At 47.1% G+C, this 15,728-nt stretch overlaps 1 protein-coding gene across 1 annotated transcript in view; it reads right to left on the bottom strand.

The window, feature by feature from the left end:
• Positions 1–15,728, bottom strand: part of LOC126548182 (neurotrophin 1-like) — a 158,714-nt gene that overhangs the window by 42,359 nt on the left and 100,627 nt on the right. Inside the window, exon 2 of the mRNA XM_050196320.3 lies at positions 2,229–2,494. Coding sequence (XP_050052277.1) covers positions 2,229–2,494 — 266 coding nt within the window. The remainder of the gene's footprint in view (positions 1–2,228; positions 2,495–15,728) is intronic.

The raw sequence follows: 15,728 nt of genomic DNA, 5'->3' as shown, positions 1-15,728 counted from the left end.
CTTCATTGTTTGTTAACTTCATATGGCTTTTACTAAAAGTTCAGTTCGGTTCACTTTATTTCTATTTATGATTACAAACGTTCCTGTAAATCACCTTGGCCCTTAGTAATACTGCTAGTTCTGGGCCCATGCAAATGAATACAAAACACCATTGCAACTCTGGCTAACAGATAACGTGATTTGCAGGAACAGATTCCGCTAACATTGTTGTTAACATGATATTAATAAATTTGTTATAGCGTAAGAGAAAAACCAACAAAATCCGTAACTATTACAATACATAAACATATTGATAATTAATTATAAATTGCTTAACATCATAGGAAAATCTTGAGTTCTCTTTTATCCTCTTCGGAAGATTATTCTATATTTTCATTCCAATGTAGCCTAACCTGCGCCCACCGTACAAAGTTGCAAACAGATGGTACGTTAAAATTTCTGTTCAGTTGTGTCCTCGTGTGTCTGTGTGGTGTGATGAAAATGGTACTTGTAAGGGGGTTATTGTCCGAAAGTTTGGCATGAACTGATCACGCTGTTTTGAAGTCCCTGACAATGAGGAATGGCATAATGTTAGTTTTTTTTTTTAATAGCGGTTCTGTGTGTTCCGTACAACCAGAGAAGGACCTAATTCGGACCGCTCTTTTCTGAAGTTTGATTACTGGATCTAGGTAAGATGAATACGTATGCCCCCATGTCTCAATACAATAGGTTAAATGGCTATAAAAAATACCAAAGTAAGTCATTCGTAGTGTACATGTGGGAAAATGCTGGCGCGCCTGATATAAAGTCAAGCATGCATGACTGAGCCGGCTGCAAACATTTGCTATGTGTGCCCTGTAATGAAGGGATGAATCTAACGTTATAACCAAGATATTTATATTCTTGAGCTTCTGTAATTGTTGTCATTGCAATCTTCAAAGTTATTGGTGGTACTTTAACTCGGTTGGACAAAAATATAATGTACTTTGTTTTAGATGTATTTAGTGTTATTTTGTTGTCCATAAACCAGTTTCTTAGTTTTTCTAGTTCTCTATTAGCAGTGTTTTCTAAGTGATTGATCTCCTTTCCTGAGATTAAAACTATGGTATGACCAGCATACATGATTGCCTCACCCTTATCAAGCCTTTGGGGTATAGGTCGTTTATGTACAAGGAGAATAGTATCGGCCCCAAAACTGATCCCTGCGGAACGCCGTGTTGAGACGAGACATTGTCCAAGTGTACGCTCTGGTATCTTCTAGGTAATTCTGCAAGAAATATAAACTGTCCCCTCGAAATCCATAACATTGCAGTTTTTTTAACAGGATCTGATGATCGACGGAGTCGAACGCTTTCTTAATGTCTAGGAATATGCCAATTGCAACTTCGTTGTTATTCAGACAAGTGTTAATATAGTTTGTAACATAAGTAACTGCGGTGCTCGTCGACTTGTTTGGACGAAATCCGCGCGGATGCGGGGTTAGTATATTGTGTTTTGTCAAGAACTTAGTTATTCGCTTGACTGCAAGCTTCTAGAATACTGTGTTAATGGTAGAGAGTATTGAAATGAGACGATAGTTTTATAGCAGGTTGTGATCACCGCTCTTAAATATGAGAGCGACCCTAGCTCTGTTCAGTAGATTGGGATACGTTCCAGTGTAAAAAGCACAATTGAAAACTTGCGCAAGGTAAGGACACATTAAATCTACATTAGATTTTACAATGACTAATGATATACTGTCACATCCTGGGGCTTTGTAGGTGGGCATGGAAATAATTGTAGGCATTACCTCTTCAGCAGTAATATCGAAAAATTGAGTTGAGTTGAGCTGACACTGATCGCATCCCACGTATTGTTTATTCCTTACTCTGTCTATATTGAAGACTGAAAGCAACCAAAACAAACTTTGGCTGGAAGTGTTTCTGTCCACGATCCAATCACGGATTTCAACAATGCTTTCGGACTAAGGGAGGCACCGGTCGTTGGCGGGAAGATAACCTCTGCAGGCGTTCCGGTCTGACAAGGCGATGGTGAACTTCCAGTCCTTATTGCCAAGCGCTTTCAATGCCCCTGTATTTCAAAAAGCCCAGGACCGACCTGAAGCAGCGACCGCGTTCTCCTGTCCGGCCGTGACCCCAGTAACACCAGCTAACAAAACAATACACGCCTTTGAGCTTTTCAACGACCTTTCGCCGCAGAAGCTTCATCCGAGGCGGAAGGCGGGTGCGTCTCGCGCGCTATATACTCACGTCGGGTAAGAGGCGTCCTCGACGCAGTATGCGCTCTCTCCCAGCCCGCGGGCGGTGCAGGCCGGCATGCCGTGCGCGTCGAGCCGTGGCCTCAGCTCTCCGGACGTCGGGTAGACGACGGGCCGGCCCGTGGTCGCCGGCGTGCGACCGCCTGGCGGGGGTCCTCGCGCGCTGCGCATCGTCTTGAAGCCGTGCGGTCGCGTCGGCGACGGCCTGGTCGCCCCGCAGCAGTAGACGCAGCACGCCAGCGCTGTCACCCACAGAACCTGCGCAGACAGTGGGCCGGGCAGGGTGTATTGTGCTGTGCACCATGCATCATTTATATCCAGAGCGGTGTGAACCAGCGCGATCCTTCCGTGGCGCGAGTCGCATCAGTTAAGCATGCGGGTTCCTTATGAGGCGGCGTTCTTCTGAAACCGGCGTGCCTTATTTTGGCCTGACTCTTTCTGTTTCCTGGGCACCTTGACTCATAGCAGAAAGTATAGGAGGTACCAGAAAATTTAAAGGAATCACAATGTATAAATGGACAGGACAAAGACTGGACAAACAATTAATGTTTCTTCGTCAGTAGACGGAACATAACAATGCATCAAACACGAGAATCAGAACCGAGAAGCTATCATGCATACAGCGTGTTTACGGTTTCTGATATCAAAACACGAACTCTTTTGTTGGTGATATGGACCGAGGGATCACTTACGCATGAATCTTTAACATTTTCTTTTTTGAAAAGCGGCGCACATCTCTCTTTCACGTCATGCTGCTTTCATCTTCTAGCGCAAGCGACAACAAGGCGCGGATGCACTTTTTTTCGACGGAGAAAATCACGAGGGCTGTCGCAGATGAGAGCAAAATATAAAGATGTTATAATAATCTAAATGAGTCGCATTTAGGGAGACTAATTCATATGCGAAACACAAATGCATATAATTAGGCGAAATACCAAAAAAGTATCTGACTTGCTCCAAGCGACGGCAAACAACATAACCTCGCTTCTGTCCAGCTACATGGCACTTGCACATATATTTTTTAAAATTTTGGCACAAGTTACATAGGACATGATGTGTAATTTCCACCTACGTTCGCGCCATGGGAATGCCTATGGTAATGATTGTTAATATGCATCATCGTGTCATGGTATTCACAGTCTGCAACAAATTACGACGCAAGTATGAATTTGTTATCGAAAAGTAACGTCAGTGTACTGTATTCCACCTGTACATCTGGCCCTCTTTATGCGCGTTTTGCCGAATAAACCCATACCAACTCGTCCAGCTCACTGCTCTCCCTACCTCCCTGCCTTTCCTCTCTTTTCTTTCTCTCTAGTTCTATTAATTAGGCTACGTTTATTGAGGCAGCTCGTCACTTTGCTGCAAGTGCATTTCGGGGGTTCGCGTGTGTATACCTTATTATCGGTTTTATTATGAGCACACGCAAAAGCTCTCCCGTTACGACTATACATTGTCTCTCTGCAGGTTCCCTCGGTCATACCGCTGGTGGAAATTGACAATCCGACTGATCTTGCGGTCCGGGCACTGATCACGAGAATGACCTCATTGTCGAACTTTGAATGACGACGCGATCACAGAACTGCTAGACATTAACTAAATTTTGGGGTTTTACGTGCCAAAACTACGACATGAGTACGATGCACGCCGCAGTAGTGGGCCCTAACACGCCCCTAATCACAAGTACACAAGCGTTTTTGCATTTCCCCTCCATCGATGTGCACTCTCCACTAGCGGGGAACGGACCGGCAACCCCGTACTTTGTAACCAAATGCCGCCATTGTCATTGGGCTACCGCGATGGGTAACCACTGAACTCGATGGGTAACCGCTGAACTATGCGCGGAAGAGAAGGCCCCGTAAGGCTGACATAACATTTAGCGTCTCCTTCGGTTTTCTGTGCTCAGACTTTCTCTGTTGACAGAAAAGATTTAAAAAAATTAAACGAGAAATGTCGCAGTTTCGCCCGAAATGCGAAGCATCGATTGTGATAGCTAATTAGTAGACATATATATGAAGTAAAGATAGTAATTTTATCGGCCGGAGAAACTTGTAAACATTCGCTTATTAACTAATTTAACAGGCATGGCGTCACGCGCGAACACGCAAACGTGAACTTATCTCACTCGATGACCACGCACACTCGCTGTCAAAACACTGAGTGAGGAAGCACGGCAGCAGCAGCGAGTGAATAAGACATTTGTGCTGCCTCTCGCTTCAACGCGAACTAAGAGGCGAAAGCACAGCGCACACACTATCAACACTCGGCGCACTCTCCCCCCTGCGCAGATCGCTTTCAAGATAGGACACGGCGCTGCCGCGCGCGGTCGCGTCATACCCGGCAGCCCCCCCCCCCCCCCCCCCCCGCTTCGTCCCTGGTGCGTTGCGCGCGTCGGAAGAAGACATGCTTCCTCCCTGCTTTCCTCCCTTGCACGAGCGATGATTGGGCCCCCCATCGTCGGCTTACTCTCGCGCGCTTTCACTCGCACATACAGCATACGGCGCGCGGCAGCGACGTTATCGTCCTTCGACTTTATACGGAACATCATGGCGCCGGCAGAAATGCGCCTGGAGTGTCTATATATTTGCTATCGCAATAAAATGAAATGAAACTACAGCCACTCCCGAAGAGTGTGCCATTATGACATCGCAAAAGTCCGCGGAGTGCCTCGCGATCGACATAAACCAACGGCAATGTTAAGAGACACCGGAGGCATTGGGTTACGCGCAGGGCAAGAAAGAGGGAGAAGCAAATGCTTTCTCTCTAGACGTGGAGGTTTTGTCAACGAACAGGATCGATAACGGCAACAACGGTAAACGACAAGAGGCAACAGTGCCATCTGCCACTGCCGCGTCCACAGACGCCGCGCACAGCTGTGGGTGAGAGACGAGAATCAGGGGAAGTGCCAGAGTCTACTGTAATGTACCTCATCCGCACGGGCTTGGCATGCATCATTCGAAAGCCTGCATCCAGCTTGGCCCGCGCCCAGATGATGTACGGGGCCATACGAATATAGTTTGTTGTTCTTTTTAAAACGAAACCAGGGGTCTCTGGACAATGCATGCGGCCTCTTGGGAAGAGAGTAGAGAAAGGGTTACGGTGGATTACGAGTAGGAAATAGGAGAATGAGAGATAAAATACAAAATAACGTTCCAGACTGCTCTTGCTAGTTGTGGTGGATATGGCGGAATTAGGAGGATCTTTAACGAATGAGGCCCTAAATTAATTTGGAGAGCGTCCGTAAGAACCTGTCTGTCGCTTTGAGATTGGGGATAAACCCAAATGATGTGTTCTTGGATTCGATAATTGGCAAGTGGAACATTTGCCCTGATATGGTAGATCAGGAGAAAAAAACAACTAGACGACCCGCAAACGATTGAAGTGATTCATTCAGTGACGTTAAAACTTCTCACGCTAGGGGTGCGTCCGGTAACGGGACGGATCAGCCGACGAACATACGGCAGCGCGTTGGCGATGTCCAGCAATGGAACTGCGCCGAAGTAAAAGCTCTGGCTAGCATCTACACGCCTGCGGTACGGGGGAACATCAGCGGAGCACCCCTGCAGAGACGGAAAACATTTCGTGTTTAACAAAGCTTTGTTGACACTCTGCAACGTCTCTCGATCTACGGTGAACACGCGCTTGCGTGCGCCTAGAGCGACAAGTGTTGCATACGCGCGCAGAAGGTTTACGGGGTAGATTAACTAGAGAAAGGTCTTGAACCGTTTCACTGCAAAGAAGGAGACACGGCGCGGCCGAACAAACCGCGTATAGCAACTAGCGCTGCGGCCGCCGGGCGCTTGGCGTGCCTCCAATTTACATTTATATCGAGAAAGCGCGCGGCGACAAGATGGCCCTTTCATCGACTTTTCCTTCGTGATAGCCTCGCCAGTTGACGATTCGGCGACCAGCCAGGATCTGGCACTTGTATACCGCGCGCACGCTTCATCGTTGTGTGCCGCACGGTGCAAAAGAGAAGCAACACAATTGGCAAAGAAAGGGGTGGGGGGAAAGGTCGCACGCGCGAGACGGGCTTGCGATAAGTTCCCACCAAGTCACGATGCCATCGTTTCTCTCATTTCTTTTTTATTCTCCCGATCCACGTGCGGAGTGTCAACCGATGGAAGGACTTCCAGAGGCTGTTGCGCGAGGCACACCGAGCATATATGCACGGAGGGCGCCGCCCATAAAAGAAAGGATCAGCGTGCGAGGTTGCGCTGCGAAACGCATTCCGTCGCGAACATTGGTGCTGTAGGAATGCTGCCGTTCGCCAGCAACAGTACGCACGCGGCTTGCCTCTTGGCTTTGCTCCGCCAGCGCAGCCGCCGCTGGCACTGCCGGGGCCGATGACACGCGTGTCATTAGAAGCACGCGTGGAGCTCCGTCGTTTACGCAGGTTCCTGGAGTAGAAGTGCAAAATGAGGTACGTTCCTGACACCGAGGCTCGCGAAAGAAGGGGTTAACTGGTAGGGAGTGTGTCACAACCGGCGCCCACTTTTTTTCCCCTTTTCTTTTAAAGCGAAGCTTTCTTTGCCTACCATTCCGTGGTTTCGCCTGGGTAGGTCGGTCGCTGGTAGGATTCTCGCCGGATAGATCCGCAACCACTAATAAATCGTGTGGCGGCGCGATTAGAACCTCGGACCCCAGCTGAGCAGCCTGATGCTCTAACTATTCGGCCGCAACCGCGTTTTCTTTTTTAAAACCGCATGGACACGCTTCTCGCGACAACGCCAACTAGTTGTTTGATATGATCGCCGCCTATTGATGATTATGATTATCATACTATGACACACACCAACAAAGAGGGATCCGCCAGCAAGCGCGTCCGCATGCTGACTATGATGATGATGATTTCTGTGCTATGGCACATACTCGCAATGGGCGATTGGCCAAGAAGCGACAAGCAAATTTAAGATAGATAAGAAGAAATGACGAACTACAAGCCTATATATTATTTGTCACATTGTGTAGTCGACAGCACATCGCATGCTTGACACCACATGTGAGCACGCCAGTTTACGCCAAAGACGCAGGAATGAAAAGGGCAAACTTGTAGCTTTTTATTAACCGCTTCAGATTCCAACATGGACACTTGATCTGCATATCTTTTTTTCTTTCTTCTATTTGACAGTCCTCCGTTTCGAAATTTGCTTGACAGCAGGCCAAAAGAAACAAAGAAGTCAAAAATTTCTGGTCGTCTATGCACATGCAATAGTGAAGTCATGTATGCTTAGCAAGAACCCTAATCTAGCACCCCTTTAGAGATACCAGACCTTGAAATGTGCTGCAAAATACAGCCGTGTTCTAGTTATCAGGGCTCGAATTTATGGATGGCTCTTACGCGATAATTGTTCATAAGATCCCATTTCAGCCAATTCTTTTGCTGGACAGATTATTAGCGAAGGCGGCCGACGAATGGCAAAAGAACAATTACGAAGGAAAACTTTGTGAATTCGACCCCGGGTTCTCAGAATCCTGCCTCTAACAGTTCGAAACTATTTTAACTGGAACGCCGAGGTATCTTTTAGAAGATTCTGGATACGGATACTTCGGAAGTGGTGCTATAGCTTTAGAGTTTCTGCTAAGCAGACGCAATTACCACATGTGCCCTAGAATGAGCGATTAAAAAGATAATTATTTGCACATCTGATATAATCAACGAAATTATTGTTTAATATTTCCTTGATGCAAATGTCCGGCTAGCCGCGCAGTCTGTCTGCAAAAATGGCGGAGGCCTAGATGTAGCAGTTCGTTTAAGAAAGTGTTCTGCATTTACAAGTGTATATATATATATATATATATATATATATAGAGAGAGAGAGAGAGAGAGAGAGAGAGACATAAAGATAAATTCTTTAGGCTCCCTTTCAAACGTAAAGAACTTGAGCCATGCTACAAGGTGGAAGAACAAGTATTTTATTTCAACAGTTTCGACCGGTGGGGGGGGGGGGGGGGCACCGATCTTCATCAGGGTTTGCAAGAAAATGGCATATCTTATTTTGTTGTAGCACAAGCTGAACAAAGATAACAGAAAGGCACATATGACACTCACAGCGCTAACTTTCAACAATAGATTTATGTCATACAACACGTGTAAAATTTCGGTAAAAATGAACACACACACACACACACACACACACGCACACGCACACGCACACACACACACACACACACAAACGAGGAACCACACGCAAGCACTTTTTTGACTCGCATATTCAGACATGTACACGTTCAGCGCGAACAAAGCTAATCGAGCTCTTTTGAGGACAATGAAATGGAAGGTTTACTGACGCATGCCTTACGAAATATTGATATGTGTCTAGCTTCTATTATCAAGCGCGTCATCTCACACCTGCTTCTACTCATGATGACTGTTCCTTTAAATCTAGGTTTGCATTTGCATCTCTGGCAATAAATGGCAAGAAAGCCGTCAGCGGCCAGGTTGTTTAGTTTCTTATTGTGTTCTCGTAGCCGGTTACTAATGCGTGTACCTGTTTGACCAATGTAGAGTCGCCCACACCCGAGAAGAATGCGGTATACCACACCCGCGATGCAATCAACGAATTTGTTTTTATGTTTCTTTTCGCATGCGGTACGTGTGATTCTTTCTGGCCTTGTGTTTCTACACAGGCTGACCAATTTATTAGGCGCCGAAAATACAACGTTTATGCCACTTCTTCCATCAATATTATTTAATCTACGGGAGAACCCGTGTATGAAGGGGATGACAGCAACCTTTCTTTTGTTTATGTCTGTGCTTGTACCATGCACCTGCTCCGAGCTGCTTCCCTGTGCTTTCTTAAGCAGTCCTTGTGCGACCGACACAAGCACGTGGCTCGGCTAACCAGCGCCGCTTAAACGCGAGGTTGCCGTTCGAAGCTATCGTGCATTAGGTGCTGGCATGATTTCTTATGTGCTTCGCTGAAACACATCTTCGCGGTTCCCCTCTTCAAAAGCTTATTATGCGCGGAATGAAATGGTAAAAGTGGCTTACTTGCTCTAGGTTTGTAACACCAGCAGGTTTTGTTATCGGTGAGCACAAACTTGATGTCAAGGAATCTAATCCTCCCGTCACATGGCATTTCAAAGGTCAGTTCTAGTGGGTTAAGACAGTCACGGATAGGGGTAAAAACGGGAGCACATTGATTAGTAAAACAAGCGGATGTACAATCAGTAAGAACTAAAAAGTCATCAGCATATCTAAAAACTTTTACAACCTTCGATTCGCGAAGGCGTTCTGACAAGTCTCTGTGCTGTTTGGTTAAAAGCAGATTACTTAGCACTGGTACTAGGCAAGAACCTATACACACTCCCTGTTTCTGCAGATACAGAGTACCGTTGTTTCCGATACACGTAGACGACAAATAAAACCAAAGCAATTCTAAAAAATTGTCAATGGATGTACCTGCTTCCGTACTAAACCTAATGGCAACATATTCATTGATGCAACTGTCAACACAGGTTAATAATTCTGATTGTGGCAGAGCATAGTAAAGGTCTTTAACATCTGCGGAGAAGGCCTTTAAACCTTGATTTTCATGTGCTCTTACAAAATTTAAAACCTCCTCAGAACTTTTTGTCAGAAAAGGGTCATTGATGTCTAGCAAGTTTAGTTCTTCTTGTAGGTACAAGGCGACAGATTTCTGCCATGTGTCCCTCTCAGAAACTATCACCCTGAACGGTACACCTTCTTTGCGAGTCTTAGCGCTGAAAAATGCTTCCAGACAATCCTTTTTGATTTGTTAATGCTGCTCATCACACCTCGCAGATTCATCTTTTCACACAATTGTTGTGCTTTCGTTCTGACCATGGTACAAGAAATGTGATTTCTCTAATCAAAAACTGCTGAAATAGCGTTTATAGCTTTCTCATTGAACTCTTCATGCGAAAAAACTGCGAAGCGGCCTTCTTTATCAGCTGGCAGCACACACAGATCATGCTGCAACAAGTATGATTCTACATTTTTCACAGGTAATTTATGACTGGAGGCTTGCAGCTTTTCAAGGCGTCGACACCTTCGGAGTTGATCCTCGTGGCCTCGTCCTCTGGAGCAAGTCGGGAGACCTGACGCACAATAGATAAACGTTTAGGCTTTTTCTTCGGGGTTGCTTCGGGGTATGACGTTTCGAGGAGGTATATACAGCGACAAGAACTGGAAATAAATTTGTTGTTGAAAGTTAGCGCTGTGCGTGTCAGATGTGCCTTTCTGCTGTCCTTGTTCAGCTTGCGCTACAACAAAATAAGACATGGCGTACCAAGAAGCCCCTATAGTTATCCTCATAGAACATGGCAGTTCGGCACTGATAGCGAAGGCAGCAGACCGGGTGCCCGGTCGCTCTCAGATACATCCAACCGAAAGGGAGAGTTGTGACAGTGATTGACTTTTTCTCGGCGCTATGGCAGACTTACAGCTGCCTTATTGGCAACGATGCAGGGCAAAGGGAAGGCGGAGTCCCATGTATATAGGGCAAGGAGGTCAGTGAAAAAAAATACATACACTACATACACTACCGGCGCTCCACGGGTCAATGCCATTCTGAACCGCCATTTTAATATCATGAAACAGAGCATCCGACTCGTTACTATAGCCAAGCGGCCACCACATGTGGTACATAGAAGAAACCAAAATTTAAGAGTTTCGTTAGTCAGGACGGGGACACAGAAGCCCAACGCGCCCAAGAGTTGTCGACCGTGTGGGAAAGCTCGGTGCAATGTATGCCGTCACATGACAACGACAGACACAGCTGAGGCATCCAACTCGTCCTTTGTATATAAAATTAACGAAAATCTTGACTGTGATTCCAGTAACATCATGCACAAAATTCGATGCGAGGTGTGTACGCAGCAGGAATATATCGGACAAACAGACACCCCTTTTCGCCTGCGGTTCAACAATCACCGCGCGCATGTGAAAAGTCTCCCGAATTTACCCTTCTCCAGGCGCGTTCGACTGCCAGATCACTCCTTTGAACGCGTGAGCGTCGTGCTCTTGCAGTCTGGTTTCCAATGCACCTGTGCACGCGAGCAGAGAGAATCTTTTTTCATGCATAAATTTGGAACGTACGCTAAAGGAATTAATGCGAGTCCGGGGAGGCTGACGTGCCTCCGGGATATGCACTGAGAGTGCATGCGGAGTGCGAACACATGTTCTCTACTCGAAAATTGAGACGCTGACCAGTGCTTGCTGCTCCCTCCGCGTGCGCCTCAAGGGGGCGAGTAGAAAGCTAATAAACACAATTTTCTCTGCCCTGCCACTCAAGCAGTCATTCTGAGTGACTTATTGCCCCTTCTGGGAATCCACACGAACTGACGTGGTGTCAGTTGTCCATTAAACGTTCGAAAACTGCACCACACGGAGGCTCCTTAACTCGGCTCCCTAAAACTAAGCCCAGGGACGTACTTGTTTTGCGAACCCCGCGTACATATTCTTTTCAGAATTTTTTTTCCGCACCTCAGCTGGACCACAAAGTTGCCGGAACGGGCCGTGCCTTGTATATGTGTATTGTGATACTGTGTTACTTTCCACAAGTTGCCGCTCTTCTGTCTTCCTTCCGGGCCCCTTCTCTATTGTGCCCCCCGCCGCCCCATTCAACTTGCCCCCTCTCCCGCTACAACGGCGACACGCACACTGGTGCTGCGCAGCGACCATTTTCTCCCTCCTTGCCTCGTGTCAACGGGAACCTAGATGTCGTTACTCTCCGCCCCCCTTCCATTCTCCGACTTACGTCTTTCTTTTTTTTCTCTCTTCTTTTTCACTGACCTCCTTGCCCTCATACATGGCGCTCTGCCTTCCCTGCATCGTTGCCAATAAGGCAGTTGTAAATTTGCCATAGCGACGGGAAAAAGTCAATCACTGTCACAACTGTCCCTTTCGGTTTCATGTATCTGAGAACCGCCGGGCACCCGGTCTGCTGTCTTCACTATATATATATATATATATATATATATATATATATATAATCAGTGCCGAACTGCCATTTTTTTTTAACCCCCGATGAAGACCGCTCCACTGGTCGAAACTGTTGAAATTATACACTTGTTCTATTTACCTTGTAGCATCGCTCTAATTCTTTACGTTTGAGGCGTAGCGTGCAGAATTTATTTTCCCATCCACTTTTCTGGGGTATTTATGTTTGTCTACTAGAACTAACCCTGGCAATGTTAGCCAGCGGCACCACTCGCAAGCCTTGGCGGCGGATGTGGAACATCCTTTCAACGGCATATGTCACGTGTACGTAATCTTTTTTGGGTGAGGACAACTGGTGAATAAACTTGCACATGCTACCTGAAGGCATCAATGCTGCCGGATTCGAGATCCTCGTTATGTAATGGACGAGAAGAGGGTAAAGTAAGGGGGCCGATTTTTATTAGTCATATCATAAGAAACCAGCAACAAAAGACAGCATAGGGGAAATTAAGAAGTGGATGGGAAAACGGCGCCGCGGTAGCTGAATTGGTAAGAGCCTCGCACGCGTACTGCGAAGACGTGGGATCTTTCTCCACCTGCGGCTACCTGCGGCAAGTTGTTTTTTCATCCATTTTCATTTCCATTAATCTATCATTTCTTTATTTCATTTATTAAGCACAAGTAATTTCCCTTATGCTGTCCTTGGTGTCAGTATGTGTTGGATTTTTCTGATATGATTAATAAATATCGGGCCTCTCGATTTCCCTTCTCCTTTCTTCTCGTTCACACACACACACACACACACACACACACATATATATATATATATATATATATATATATATATATATATATATATATATATCTATACATATATTTATATATATACATACATATATATATATATATATGGTCCTTCCACACGAGCATGTGGGAAGGATAGAGGCTCCTTTAATTGTCAAGCAGGCAGGCAGTAGTTACGCGAACATTTTCCCTTATCTCGGCTGATATATATATTTGAAGCGTGTCCATAATGAATAGTTTCTTTATTATCTGCTAATCCGAAGATAGTGTACATACAACAACTAGAAAAGAAGAACGCAACAGGACAAGACCGACCAGGTTAAATAGAATAATTTACCTAAGACAAACAAAATAATATAGAGACAGGAAAATAAACACACGGAAGAAAATATAGAAACAGCAGAAGAAAGAGAAAGAAGCCGTCCTGATTTAGGTAGGAGGCGACCTTATCGGTGAGATAATTGCGCAAGCAGCCGGTTTGAAAAAGCGGCGATGCGTATGGTGCCCAGCTGTATAGCAATTGTGTAATCATCACGACATGTAAAACCTGGGACTTGAAAGTCACACAGGCACCGCATAACCAACAGAAGCCCGACCATATGGCGTTCAAAACAAATCGGTTGTAAAAGAACGACGATCAGGTTCGATACGCAAAGTATGTAGCAAGTGGCGATTGGCTTAATTAGACGGTTGGCTTAACTGTGATCTAATCGTGCTGGTTAAACACTTGCGTTAAACGGGACATATAATAAAGGTAAAGGGTCGTAAAAGGCTCATAATACAAACGTTATCACGCAGCAGAGCAACCAAACTTTTTTTCTACTGTGCCGCCAGTGTAGTTGAGAACGCCATTTCTGTAAGACTCGTGAAGTTGCGCGACGGTCTTCCGCTCGTAAGCACTTTCGGGTAGTATCCAGGCACGAAATGTCGAAACCCTGAGCTCAGGTCACCAGATTTCTCAGTCTAAGAAAGGAACGTGTTCTCTCTCTCTCTCTCTGTGTGTGTGTGTGTTCTTACATTTGCGGTCCTTACAGTACTCGAAAATCTCTACGCTGCCCATATGTAACTGAAACCACCAGAAAGTGGATATTCCTCGACCTGCGCCCGTGTCACAGATTTCCGGATCACAGATGAACGTTATGACATATTTGGTCGCGCACGGCACGATGTCCACGTTCGTCCTAAAGTCAGTGTTTGGCAGCGAACAGAGAGTGTTTACGCTTGGCCTAGTCTAAAATATTGACACGTGTACTTATCTTTATCGGGCGACCACGTTTCGCCGCTTAACAACTGTAATCGCACAGCGACGGACGCGCCTGCATGTATCCGACGTTTCTGGAAAGTTATCGATGATTCTACCCGGCTGTCTGTTGTCGCCGAACCTTATGTTATCTGATTTCATCGCCTGACGCGAATGGCGTAGAACATTGTGGAATACGCGCGGGTCCCAGCGATTAGTCTGGAACATTCGACGGCTGCTGTATAAAAGCCGACGCGCTTGACCCGCTGGGCAGATTTTCGACGATCGCCGAGCGTGTTCGCCGCTATCGTTGTGCTATAAGTGTAGCCTGTTTTGTGGGCACAGGTTCGCCCAATAAAAGTTAGTTTTGTCGTTCACAGTACTGCTACTGTGTTATTCAACGTCACGACCACGTGACATCTGGTGGAGGTGCTTGTGCGTTCATGTACCGAACGCCCCCGCAAAGCCGCGATCCAAGCCCGAAGCCCGAGGACAAAACCAACGTCGCCCAAGACCAGCGAGCTAGCCGCCGGCTGCAAGGACTGCCCCCAGAGCACGGACTCCTACCTGAGACGTGCAGGAAGATTGCCACTAAGTCCTCCCCAATGGCAGCCCCAGCATCCCCCGTCGTGCTGCAGCAGCCCAGGGAGCCCCCCACGTTCCGCGGTTCAACATTCGAGGACCCGGAAACCTGGCTCGAGACGTACGAGAGGGTCGCTGCATTTAACAGCTGGAACAGCGACGACAAACTGCGACATGTCTTCTTCGCATTGGAAGACGCTGCCAGGACGTGGTTCGAGAACAGAGAAGCCACGTTAACGACCTGGGACCTTTTCCGAATTGGCTTCCTGCAGACATTCACAAGCGTCGTACGCCGAGAACGAGCCCAAGCACTACTGGAAACCTGAGTGCAGCTGCCCAACGAGACCACCGCGATTTTTACAGAAGAAATGAGCCGCCTATTCCGCCACGCCGACCCGGAAATGTCCGAGGAAAAGAAAGTCCGGCTACTAATGCGTGGTGTTAAGGAGGAACTTTTCGCCGGTATGGTACGAAACCCACCGAAGACTGTCGACGAGTTTCTTCGCGAGGCCACTAGCATCGAGAAGACACTCGAGATGCGAAACCGGCAATTCGACCGCCGCACCAACGCTACAAACTATGCCGGAGTTCAATCACTGGCCTCCGAAGACCTGCGCGAGGCTATCAGGGCAGTCGTACGAGAGGAGCTTCAGAAGATCTTCCCGTCGTCGCAGCCTCAAGTGGCCTCGATCGCTGACATCGTCAAAGATGAGGTTCAGCGGTCGCTTGGAGTTCCGGAGGTGCAACCTCAATTACCGCTACCCCAACCCGAAGCGATGACCTACGCCGCCGTCGTACGCCGTCAAGGCCCTCCTCAGCGACCGCGCCAGGGCCCTGTAACGCCGCAATTCCGTCGACCAGCGCCGCCGCCGCCGACAGCGCGCCCGCCCGTCGCCCAGCGGAGCTACCCGAGGAAGACCGACGTTTGGCGCGCTCCTGACCACCGCCCGCTCTGCTAC

This window comes from Dermacentor andersoni, chromosome 1 (genome assembly GCF_023375885.2).
Source record: "Dermacentor andersoni chromosome 1, qqDerAnde1_hic_scaffold, whole genome shotgun sequence".
NCBI classification, from domain to species: Eukaryota; Metazoa; Arthropoda; class Arachnida; order Ixodida; family Ixodidae; genus Dermacentor; species Dermacentor andersoni.
The sequence above is the reverse complement of the archived record's forward strand: the minus strand, read 5'-3'. Positions and strand labels throughout refer to the sequence as shown.